The 11,252-nt window shown below is 63.7% G+C and overlaps 1 protein-coding gene across 1 annotated transcript; it reads left to right on the top strand.

The window, feature by feature from the left end:
• The first annotated feature begins 3,457 nt into the window (after window positions 1-3,457).
• Window positions 3,458-10,991, top strand: NES (nestin). Its single transcript, XM_064638686.1, has 4 exons — window positions 3,458-4,476; window positions 5,411-5,535; window positions 6,025-6,098; window positions 6,682-10,991. Exons 1-4 carry the CDS (start codon window positions 3,664-3,666, stop codon window positions 10,488-10,490), a joined length of 4,821 nt encoding a protein of 1,606 aa, XP_064494756.1. The 5' UTR covers window positions 3,458-3,663; the 3' UTR covers window positions 10,491-10,991.
• Window positions 10,992-11,252: the final 261 nt, after the last annotated feature.

The following is an 11,252-nucleotide window of genomic DNA, read 5'->3' as shown; positions in this document are numbered from 1 at the left end:
CCTTTGCCAGCCCCAAAAGTGTGTTGGGAGCAGCCAGATCCCACCTCCTGACACAGCACTCACAGCCAAACTTGGTCCAGCAGAGAGACATGCCGTGCCTCAGTTTACCCGCCTGCATCCGTCTCAGGGTTAATTTACGCCAGGATAACTTATGAATCTTTAGGCTTGAATGCTTGTTCCTGGAGGGATGTGTGGGGACCTGGGCACCCAGTGGGGTCCTGGGGCAGCTGGAGCCCCTCATCTGCAGACCCAAGCCCCTTGGCAGAAGGGCAGCTCTGGCATTGGGGCTTTTTTTAGCCAGATCTTCCTCAAACTTTCCCTGGCACGGAGCACCCCCTGCCCGGGGGGGGCTGGCGCGGAGCCTGCCAGGGAATTGCTCGGGTGAATTTGCAGAAAGCCGCAGCTCCTGAGCAGAATTAATCACTCGTCGCCCTGGGAAATAATTGCAGGCGGCAGAGACGGTCTCGTTAGCGGAGCAGTTGGGTGGGGGATGCGAGTCCAGCGGGTGATGCTCCTCCGGTGGGGACACACACACCCCGCAGGGCCCTGCCCTCCAGGCTCTGCCCTCCAGGCAGCTGCATCGTGGAGCAGGGCTGCGATGGGCATCGGGACGGGCAGGGGGGAAACCCACAGGCTGGCTCAGCCTCTGCCCCCCAAAAACCCCACCCATGAGGTCACATCCTGCACCAGGAGCTTTTGTGGGAAAGGGCTCGAGGCCGGGGGAACCGCGGAGTGCCTGCTCAGCAAGGAGCGTCCCCCATCCTAATTGGGAACAAATGTTCCCGGCGTGGCTGGGGTTTCCTTGCTGGCTCAGAGCAAATCTTCCAGGGCTGCTGCTCTGCCAGCTCCTTCCCTCCTGGTCCCTCCTGGCCATTGGAATCTATGGAGCAAAGCCCTTGGGACATCCAGCTCCTGGAACGGGCAGGGGAGAAGGGAGAGAGAATACCCATCCCTGCCTGCAGCTCCAGAGGTGCAGGGGGCCTCCCAGCCCTTCCCATGGCCCCAGGCCCAGCTCCAGCAGCCAAGGGCATGGAAAGGGCTCCCAGCCTAATGGGGATCTCCACAACTGCAACCCCCCCCAGTCCCAGCTGTGTCCAGTCTGGAAGGGCCTCAGTGCCCAGCTGTGCTTCCTCCTCCTCCTTCTCCTCCTTCTCCAACCCTGCTTGAAGTCACGTACCAGCTGCTGCCACGCACCCTGTGCCAGGCTCGACAGCCCCCACCAGCCCCCACCCTGAGGCAGCAGGGCTGGGGCACCCTCAAACCTGCTGCCCCCCCAAACCTCTGCTGCTGCTGAATGGCCACCCCTGAGCACCCCACAGGGACAGGGGGACACAGGGACAGACATCCCCCTTCCAGAGGGTCCTGATGCCAAGCACCTCTCAGGGACACGGACATCCCCATTCCAGGGGGTCCTGACACCCAGAATTCCCCAGAGACGTGGATATCTCCCTCCAGGGAGGCTCCTGACTCTGAGTGTCCCCCCGGGACACAGACACCTCCATCCCAGGGGGTCCTGACCCCCAGCGTTCCCCAAGGACACAGATGACCCCATCCCAAGTCACTCCCAAACCTGAGCACCCAGCAGAAGGAAGGGATACACAAACATGCCCACCTCAGGGTGCCCCCCAGCTCTCCCCAAGGCTGGGAGGTGCCAGGACCCCTCAACACCCCTGGAGACCCTGAGTCCTCCTTGGGCTGCAGGATTTGGTCCCACCAAGTCCCAGCACTGGCTGAGGGAGAGGGACCTGGGCACGGTGGGGAACCCCAAAGCAAAGGCATGAGGAGGAAGAGGGGAGCAAGGCTGTGGAGGAGGGAAACGCTCCCTCCCAGGGCACGTCCTGGTGTAGCCAGACACCAATACTGGGGGCACCCAGCCACCCCACGGGCACCTGGACACCCTGCAGGCTTCTGGACATCCCGGGAAGAGGAGAGTGGGAGCAGCCAAACAGTGGGGATGGCCAGCTCTGGAGCGGATGTGCTATGGAAATGAAGAGGGGGAGGATGAAGACACACAGCAAGGCTTCATCCCCCACTGCCCGGGGCTCCGGGGACCCCGGATGAATTATCCGACCTCAGAGCTCCCTGTGCTCCTTAATGGCATTTCAGTCCTGGCTGTGAGAGGCAAACCAGAGCCGGGGCCAGGGAGCCAGACAGGATGTCTGGCCGGAGATGAGCCGGAAAGGCAATGCCTTTGGGGACCCCCGAGCCAAGTCATCCCCCCTTCCCCACCGTCCAGGCACCGGGGGAAAACCGGGTGCTGGGACCCCGTTACTGCTGCTCCCAGGTGTGGGCGGTGTCGGGGGCCCCCTCACCAGCTCCCGGCTGGTGCGAGGCTGGAAGGAGCTCGGGGACGGCTCTGGGTAGCTCTGGGCGTCCTTTGCCAGCAGAGGGGACTGTTGCTTGTCTCTCCAGAAACTCTCGTTTGGAGCCTCTCCCGTGAGACAGCTCGGGAGGGGACATTCTTGTCCTCCTTGCCATGGTGAGGAAGAGCACGGACCCTCCTGTGGGAAAAAAACACCGTCTCTCGGGAGAGGGAGGACCGGGAGAAAGCTGGCAACAAGTCTCTCCCCAAGTGATGTTTTCCTGCCTCTTTTGTTCACAGAAACCTCCCGAGTCTGATTTTTTTAAATCTCCGCCTCTTTACCAGCGAGCTGGGGAAAATAAAAAAATCAAAACTCCTAATCCCCAAACGCTCCTCGTGAAGCGATTCTTATCCCGACCCTGACGGCTTGACCGCGCGGGTGGAAGCTGTGAAGGAAATCAAACGCTGGGCCGGCGCTTGCCAAGTTTCAGAGGCTGCCGGAGCAGCTCCCGTTGGGCTCCCGGCTGCGCTCGGCGCATCCCACCCCGAACATCTGGAAAGAAGGAGGGTTGCAGCTGGACGCAGCTGGATGCAGCACCACAAGGAGGGGGGGTTGGCCAGGATGACGCTCTGTGTCCCCCACTGTCCCCCAAGGCGGTTCTCCCTCTCTCCTTTCTGACAGATCCAGGGCACCGGATCTGCCGTGGTTTGTGCTGACCCAAAACAGCCCCGGGTCCCGAGTGGCACCGGTGTTCTTGGTGCAGCCATCACCTCCCCAGGACCGTGAGACCCTCGGTGGGCTCCTCCTGGGCTCCCTTGCACCCGGGGTTCAGAGCACAGGGCCGGCCAGACACTGTGGAGGGAGGGATGCTGCAGCCAAGCCCTCCGGGATGGGCATCTGCCAACTGCCCTTGGACATCTCCCAAGCTCCACGCCGAGCCCCACGGCAGCCCTCCAGCTCCCTGGCATGGCACTCAGGCTTTGGGGAGGGCATTCCCAGCCGAGTCACGCCGAGGGAGGATCCAACCCCTCAAGTCACCCTCCCAAAGTGTAAAGGAGCACCTTGCCCCTCCCCACGGTTGGGACATCACGGTGCTGGAGCAGAGCTCAGCCTCGAGCCCACGTGGGCGGGAGCCAGCCCGGCTGTGCAAGAGTTAAACCCGGCTGCTCGCCCGTGTCTCGGGGGCCTCCCACTCCTCGCAGAGTATGAATAGCTGCGCTCCCCTCTGCTCTCAGCCACTCACTTCCCTCCCTGCCCTCCCTCTCCTCCAGAGCCTCGGCATCCTCCCCGACATCCTCCTCCCCTGCGTCTTCCTCTGGCAGTGCCGGCTCCAGAGCCCCGGCACCCTCCGGCAGCGCCGATGCTGAGCACGGAAAGTTTCACGGGGGCGAGAGCCCTGGGAGAGGAGTCGCTACAGATGTGGGACCTCAACAAGCGGCTGGAGGCATATCTGGCCCGCGTGAAGTTCCTGGAGGAGGAGAACGAGGTGCTGCGAGCTGAAATCCAGAGCGCCAAGGGCAGCCCGGCCGGGGACTCGTGGCGGGTGAAGTACGAGGAGGATCTGCGAGCCCTGCGGGATGCGCTGGATCACGCCTTCAGGGAGAAGTGCACGGCCGAGCTGGCCAGGGACAACCTCTACGAGGAGGTCCAGCAGGTGAAAAGCAGGTGCCAGAAGGAGCAGGCAGCCCGAGAAGAGGCCAAGAAGCAGCTGTCCTTGAGCAGGAAGGAGCTGGAGGAGGAGAGGAGAGCGCAGATCTGGCTGAAGGAGAGAGCTGTGCAGCTGGAGAAGGAGGTGGAAGCCTTGCTGGAGGTGCACGAGGAGGAGAAAGCGGGGCTGGACCAGGAGATTGCGAGCTACTCCCAGAGCCTGGAGAGCTTCCGCTGTGCACCGGTGGCTTTCCAGCCCGTGGAGGTGGAGGACTATTCCAAGAGGCTCTCGGAGATCTGGAAAGGGGCAGTGGAGACCTACAAGACGGAGGTGTCGCAGCTGGAGGGCTCCCTCTGCCAGGCCAAGGAGAACCTGTGGAAAGCAGTGGAGGACAACCATAAGAGCCAGCTGCAGCTGCAGCACCTGGAGAAGGACCTGGCGGGGCTCAAAGTGAGGAAGGAGATGCTGGAGGAGAGCCTGGCCCAGCAGTGGCAGGAGCAGCGTGGGGAGGCAGAGAAGTTCCAGGTGAGTGAGGGTGGTGGGGAGGTGCTGGGATCCTGGGGAAGGGGAGAATGGGAGGCTGTGGGTGCCTGGGAGGGGCCTCAGGGCACACCCCTCTTCAGCAAAGGGATGGGGGAGACAACTGGGAGAAGGGAAGATGGAGGGAGCAAACCCCAGGGCAGGGGTGGACGGTGGCCCTGGATGAGCTGCAGAGGGAGATGAAGCTGGGGAGGGTGGGAGATAGAGCAGAGCAGCTTGGGGACACACAGGGACCTGGGCCCCCCACACTGCAGGGAAGCAGCACCCAGAGACCTCCCCCAACACCTGCCCGAGGTCACTACTCCATGTCATGCTGGGCTCCAGGGTCAGGGTCCCTGGGGAAGGGCAGCCTCTGCCCATGGCCCCCGGCACAGGGTGCAGGCAGCGGGGTGCAGGCAGCGGGGTGCAGGCAGCGGGGTGCAGGGAACAGGGAGGGGGGTTGTGGGCAGGATAAACTCCGACCGACTTTGCTGCAGCTGCAACTCAACAGCTGCAAAAGTGATTCAGCGGAGGGAGGTGGAGGCAGGGGGGGCTGGGAATGCGGGAACGGCGTGAACACTGCCCGGGGAAGGGTCTCTCTTTGTTCCAGGTCCTGGGACCAGCCATGGGTGTCGTGGGGCAGAGGGTGCTGCGGCCTTGACTGCTCGCCCGAAAGTTTCTTCTTTCCCATGCTGGCACCCCACAGTCCCAAATCCTCCCCGGCCTTTCCTCCCTCCTCTGGCAGCCGTGTCCCCGTCACCTTTCAGCCCTGCTCCTCTCCTCGCCCCATCCTCAGCGTCCCCCTGCTAAAATCCAGTCCCCAGGACTCCTCTCCCTGCAGCATCCTGAGGGGACGAGCCACCTGCCTGGTCCCAGGTGGGCAGGGACTGGCAGGGCTCAGGTGAATCCGAGGCTCCCCTGACCCCTGTGCTGCCCACAGCTGGCGATGGAGGCCCTGGAGCAGGAGCAGCAGAGCCTGCGGGTGCAGATCGCCCGGGTGCTGGAGGACAGGCAGCAGCTCATGCACCTCAAGATGTCCCTCAGCCTGGAAGTGGCGACCTACAGGTGAGGCTCCCGATGGGAATGGGGCCGGGGAGCTCCCCCAACACGCAGGGAGCTGGGGCCGAACCTCGGTGGGCACAGGAGGGTCTCGGGTACAAGGGAGGTCTCGGTAGGGGCAGCCCTGTGCCCCTTGTGCAGCCCTTCCAGATGGCCCCACACAAAGGCCGCCTGCCAGGGACTGGGGGGACAATTAGCATGAGAATAGGGGCTGTCCCAGCCCAGGCGAGGGGCCTCCCCGGCAGAGCATGATGTCACCCTGCGAGTACACTAATCCCGGGCACGGGGGGATGGGAGGGGAGACAGGAGCGAGGGGGGCTCCTCCAGTGCCCCCATCCCCTCACCGAGCCGTGACAGGGCAGCACAACCATTTGTAGCCCCTTCGTGCCTCAGTTTACCTACTCCCTCACCTGCCGTAGCCCAGCGGGGTGAGCTGGGGGTGCACAGGGAGCACCCACCCCCCCTGTAGCACCCACCGCTCTCCCCTCCTCGCAGGACGCTGCTGGAAGCGGAGAGCACTCGCCTGCAAATGCCAGCCGGGGAATTCAGACTGGTCAACGGCGTGCGAGGTAAGGGACCCCCGGCGCCAGCCCCTGCACCGCCACTGTGTCACCCTGGGGCGGGGCTCGGGGGCTGAGGCTGGATATGGACACATTTTCCTGCATTTTCCTGGCAGCGGTTTCCTGGCTGCGATAGGAAGGTGTGAACAGAGGCCGGGGGGCTCCTGGCACGGGGCTCTCAGCCCAGATAAGGTTTATCTGCTTCTTTGCCTCTTTTTTTAATGCCTGCCCGCCCGGGCAGGGCAGGAGCGGATCCGCCCAGCTGGACAACGGGCTGCGGTAACAAGCCGAGCATTTCCTTTTTCCTCCAAAAAAAATAACAAGGAAAGCCTCCCACCTGCACACTTTCCCCAGCAGCAGGACCCGACTGTGGGCTGCAGCCGGGACAGCGCATTGTCCCGGCCCGATGCCAAATCCCCTGGGAACATCAGCATCCGCTGCACTCAAGAGGGAGGAATTTCCCACTTTCCATGAAGGGGTTGTTTAAAAATAGGAGAGGGGGCAGCGAGAGGCTGCCAGGCGGCAGGGGAGGGCTGAGGGAGCCATGGAGCAGCTTCTGGAGCCGCTCACCGCTCCAACTCCCTCTTTGCAGATCTCAAACTGGAGGCGAGCAGCGGCAGCAAACTGGTACCAGCAAGCCCTGAGCCCAGGCGGCTGCTGCCCCGGGACCACGGCGCCAGCCCCTCTGTCTTCCCCAGGGCAGAGGGGAGGGGCCAGCCAGCAAAACCTCAGAGCGACGCCCTGACACCCAAAAGCCAGAGCCCCGACGTCAGGGAGCTCCAGAAAATCAGCTCAGTCCTCCACGGCACAGCTGCTGGCAGGGCTGGGCGTCCGGGTGTCCCCGGGTGCCCCACACCGAGCCCCTCCCAAGCTGCCCCTCCTCTCTCCCCGGAGCCCCCCAGCCCCTCCCCACCGGAGCCGGGGAGCCCAGGGGGAGAGGGTCCCGCCTGGCCGGGGGGAGCCGGGGGGGTGACGAGCCCAGAGACGGAGCGTCCCCTGCCCGGAGCCACGACAGAGAGCCCCGAGGACGGTGTGAAGCCCCCCGGAACGGCGCCCACCCGCAGCCTGCAGTACCCGGCCCAGCTGGTCAGCCACGCCCTGGAGGACGCGCTCAAGGAAGTGGAAGATGATGCTCAGCCCGAGGAAGAGCCCACCCTCAGCGCCGTGTGGGCCCCCCAGGATGCCCGTGCCCCCAGCCCCGTTTTCCCCACAGAGGCTTGTGGAGGGGCTGTGGCAGAGGGGACAGGGGAAGGGCAAGACCCCTCCGAGGGCTCTGGGGACGGTGATGGCCCCGAAGTGGAGGAGAGGGCTGGGGAAGCCGAGCTCCAGGGGCTGGGTGTGGAGAGCAGCATCCTGGGGGACAGAGCCACATCCCCCCTGGGCACGGCCCTGAGTGACACAGTGAGACGGGAAGAGATGGGAGCGTGGGAGGAGGAGGAGGTGCCTGCTGTGCTGAGCCCAAGGGATCCAGAGGCAGAGGTCCAGGAAGAGGATGTGAGTGGTCCTGGACAGACAGCGACCAGCTGGGAAAAACCAGGGCAAGAGGAGGATGGGGAAGAGACCCCAAGCACGGAGCCATCACAACCCTCAGAAGATGAGGAGGAGAGGGGACCCCACAGTCCCTGTCAGGAGGATGGAGATTTCCATGGAGAAGGAGGGGATGAGCCAGAAGAGGAGTCTCCAGATGGGGAAGTGGAAGCTGCTCGTGCTGTCCTCATGGAAAGCCACCTGGTTTCACCCACAAAGAGTCACCTGGAAGAGGATTTTGTTGATGCAGAGCAGGAAAATTCTGAGCATCAGAAAATTACTGCATGTGAGACAGAGGCTGCAGAGCAGGAAAGGGGACAGGGGCTGTGCCCAGAGCAGGAGCCCTCGACTGTTCATGAGGCCGTCCCAGCAGAGGAGGCTTCATCAGGAGCTGAAGAAGATGCTGTGGGAGGGGAGGACACAGGCAGAGTGAAAGATGGTGAGGGAGAAGAGGGAGAGGCCAGCAGGGAGATGCTGAGAGGAGAGGACCCTGGGGCAGGAGAGGATCCTGGGGCAGGAGAGGACCCCAAGGCAGGAGAGGATCCCAGGAAAGGAGAGGATCCTGGGACAGGAGAGGATCCTGAGGCAGGAGAGACTGCAGGAGGTGACACCCCGGGGTGGGAGAGCAGAGCCCCAGAGGAGCCTGAGGACCCGCAGGAAGCCAGAGCTTCTGTGGAAGAGGGTGGGGAACAGGAGCTGGAGCTGGAAGAGGAGCCCTGGGGCAAGGGGGATGATGGCAATGGCCAAGAGCCCTGTCCAGGGGACTGGGAGGTGACAGCAGAGGACACAGAGGGGGCTTTGGGCACAGAAGTGTCAGCCTGGGCTGATGACACTCCGTCCAGCACAGGAAGGCTGGAAAGTGAGGAGAGAGATGGCACATTGCCAGCAGAGCTGGAGGAAGCCCAGGAAGACGATGAAGAAGATGCCAAGAGCCAGGGGATGAGCCAGCAGCAACCACTGCCAGAGGCTGAGCCAGCACCGGAGCTGGCAAGGGAGGAGCAGGAGGGCACTGCAGGGCAGCCTGACCCAGCCACCCCACATGCCCCTGGGCGAGGGGACAGCCAGGAGCCGGCCGAGGCTCCGGAGGAGCCGTGGGAGGTGCAGGGTGAGGATGCTGAAGAGGGGCTCGGCTCAGAGCTGGGGCAGCCAGAGAGCAGCAGCTCCGGCCTCGAGGCACTGCAGGAGGTGTCAGGTGAGGGCACAGAGAGCAGTGAGTGGGCAGAGGAGGATTTCGGGAGATTGGGAGACTCGGAGCCCATCCCAGGCACCGGCAGGAGGGTGGAGCTGGAGGACACCCTGCCGGACAGCACACCCTTGCACCTCTACGAGGGGGAGATGCTGGCTGGGGGTGCACCCAGCCAAACCCCCCCAGAGACTGAGGAGACCACGGAGACAGACCCTGTGACTGAAACAGCTCCAGAGGGGGAAGAGTGGCTGGAAGGGAGGGACAAGCCACTGACTCCCACCATGCCAGAGAGCCCTGAAGAAGAGGCAGAGGCAGAGGTGGCCCCTGTGGCGGAGGGTGCTGAGGAGGAGGAAGGATATTTCATGGTCTCTGCTCCCAGCCAAGAGATGTCCAGCTCGGAGGAAGCTGAGATCTCCGAGGACTTTGAAGAAATTAAAGTGGAAGCAACTGAAGGCAGCCAAGGTGACCTGGGAGCTCCCAGAGAAGCATCTCCAGTGCCAGAGGGCAAAGGGCACCTCCAGACTTTTGTTGGGGAAGCAGAAGAAGACATGGAGATGCCCACAGAAGAACCTGAGAAGCCACAGGATGAGGAGGAGGATGGCACTGCTGAGCTGGAGGAAGGCCCAGCTATGCCTGAAGCAGATCCCAGCAGCCCCGGGGCCATGGGACCATTAACAGGAGGCACTGACCAGCCAGCCCAGGGTGCCACAGGCACCAGAGCACAGGAGGGACCCGACCACTCTGAGGGTTTGGCTGCTGAATCGGATGAGGAGCTCCATGGCACAGTGGAGCTGGAGAGCGATGCCAGTGGAGCCACAGCACTCCCAGGCTGCAGCCTGGGGCTGGTGGAGCAGGAGGAGGAGGAGGAGGTGGAGGAGGATGAGCCTGGCATGGCTCACCATGACACGGCCAAGGCCACCCCCCCAGCAGAGCTCCAGGCCCAGGCAGTGCCGGAGCAGGCGGAGCAGCCGTCGGATGAGCAGCCGCCCGTGGAGGAGGAAGCACCAGACAGTGACAGCCCCCCCTCAGCAGGGGATGAGCAGCCCCCCGAGGCCGACCCACCCCGGCCGGGCTCTGCACTGGAGCAGAGAGGTTTTCCAGAGGTGATTACAGACATCCCTGACACAGCTCTTCTCCCGGCAAAGGTGCCGGTGGATGTCATGAAGGACTCCGATATTTTGGAAATAGTTGAGCAGGCCCTGGAGTTCAATCAGGAGCTGGTGATGGGGGCGAGGGCGGCCGAGGGAGGGCAGCAGGGTCCTGGCAGGACCGAGCTCCCCCAGGATGCTGGAGAAGACTCCTCCCCGGCCTCGTCCAGCGAGGAGGAGCCGACGGTGCAGGAGGCGCCGGAGCCGGAGGGTCGGGTTCAGGCTGCGAACGGGCTGCACCGGGAGGCCAGTTTGGAGGACCTGGCCGAGTTCACCGAGGAGGTGCTGAACGGCATTGCCAGCATGGCCCCGGCACAGGAGCTCCCCTCGGGGACCGCAGACCCCTCCGTGGGGATGCCAGCGCAGCCCCCCCCTCCCAGAGACACCAAGCTGGGGGATGGCACCCCATGGGGCAAACACGGCAGAGCCGACCCCGTGCCCCCCGCTCTGGGGGAGGATGTCCTGTGCCTCACACCCGACCAGCCACCAGCGTGTCGCCTGAGAGCCGAGCAGGAGCCCTGGGCCGCGGGGGATGAGTGACAGCGGTGGGGGGACCCCCTGGTAGCCCCTTCCCTGCCATGACCCAGCACCCCCACTTCCCCCACCCACCCTCCTAATGCTCCCCCACCTCCTTATGGTTTTTAACATGTTTGTGTGGATTTTTTGCACCCCTTTTCAGAGTGAAGAACCACCAAGCTCTGTTCCACCCCACAGCCTCCCCCTCCCCAAAAAAATTCGCATGCTTGCTTTGGGACCCCCACCTCATTTTGAGCCTCCTCTGGGTGGGTTGCCATTGGCTGTATTTAATTTAAACTCTGTGTTTCCCCCTTCCCTGCAATGTCCTCTCCTTCTGCCCCCCCAGCATCTGCCCTAGGAAGGCCAGCTGGAGGCTGGGGACCCCCACATGCTGCACCCCAGGACTCAGTGCCTCGGGGTGATGTCACCCCGGGGTCCCCAGCCCTGACTCTCCGACAAGGGGGCTGAGCCAAGCTGGATGTTTCCGCTGCCTTGACGTTAATTTAATAAAGCCTCATCCTCCCACTCAGGGCTCCAGCTCTCCTCACTCTGGGGGGATGGGAGGGGAGGGGACAGCAGCACTGGGGCGGGGGAGAGCACGGTTTGGAGTGGGGGCTGCACTTCCAGGTTGCTTTCTGCTAGGAAATCGCACCTGGGGCCATCCATCAGCATGGCTGGGGACAGTGTCCCCGGGATGATGCTCCCCCATGCCTGGGACAGTGCGTGCCCCATCGGTCAGCACGGGCTGGGCACAGGGGGCCCGGGAAGATGCTCCCCCACCTCTGA

The sequence above is a fragment of the Pseudopipra pipra genome, chromosome 29 (genome assembly GCF_036250125.1).
Source record: "Pseudopipra pipra isolate bDixPip1 chromosome 29, bDixPip1.hap1, whole genome shotgun sequence".
Taxonomy (NCBI): Eukaryota; Metazoa; Chordata; class Aves; order Passeriformes; family Pipridae; genus Pseudopipra; species Pseudopipra pipra.
Note: the sequence above shows the minus strand (reverse complement) of the source record. Positions and strands in the feature narration are given on the sequence as shown.

Bases quoted from the DNA above. Each gene is read 5' to 3' on its own strand.
- NES (XM_064638686.1), top strand. From the start codon at position 3,664: ATGCTGAGCACGGAAAGTTTCACGGGGGCGAGAGCCCTGGGAGAGGAG. The intron at 4,477-5,410 runs GTGAGTGAGGGT...TGCTGCCCACAG, and splicing joins GGGAGGCAGAGAAGTTCCAG to CTGGCGATGGAGGCCCTGGA. The intron at 6,099-6,681 runs GTAAGGGACCCC...CCCTCTTTGCAG, and splicing joins ACTGGTCAACGGCGTGCGAG to ATCTCAAACTGGAGGCGAGC.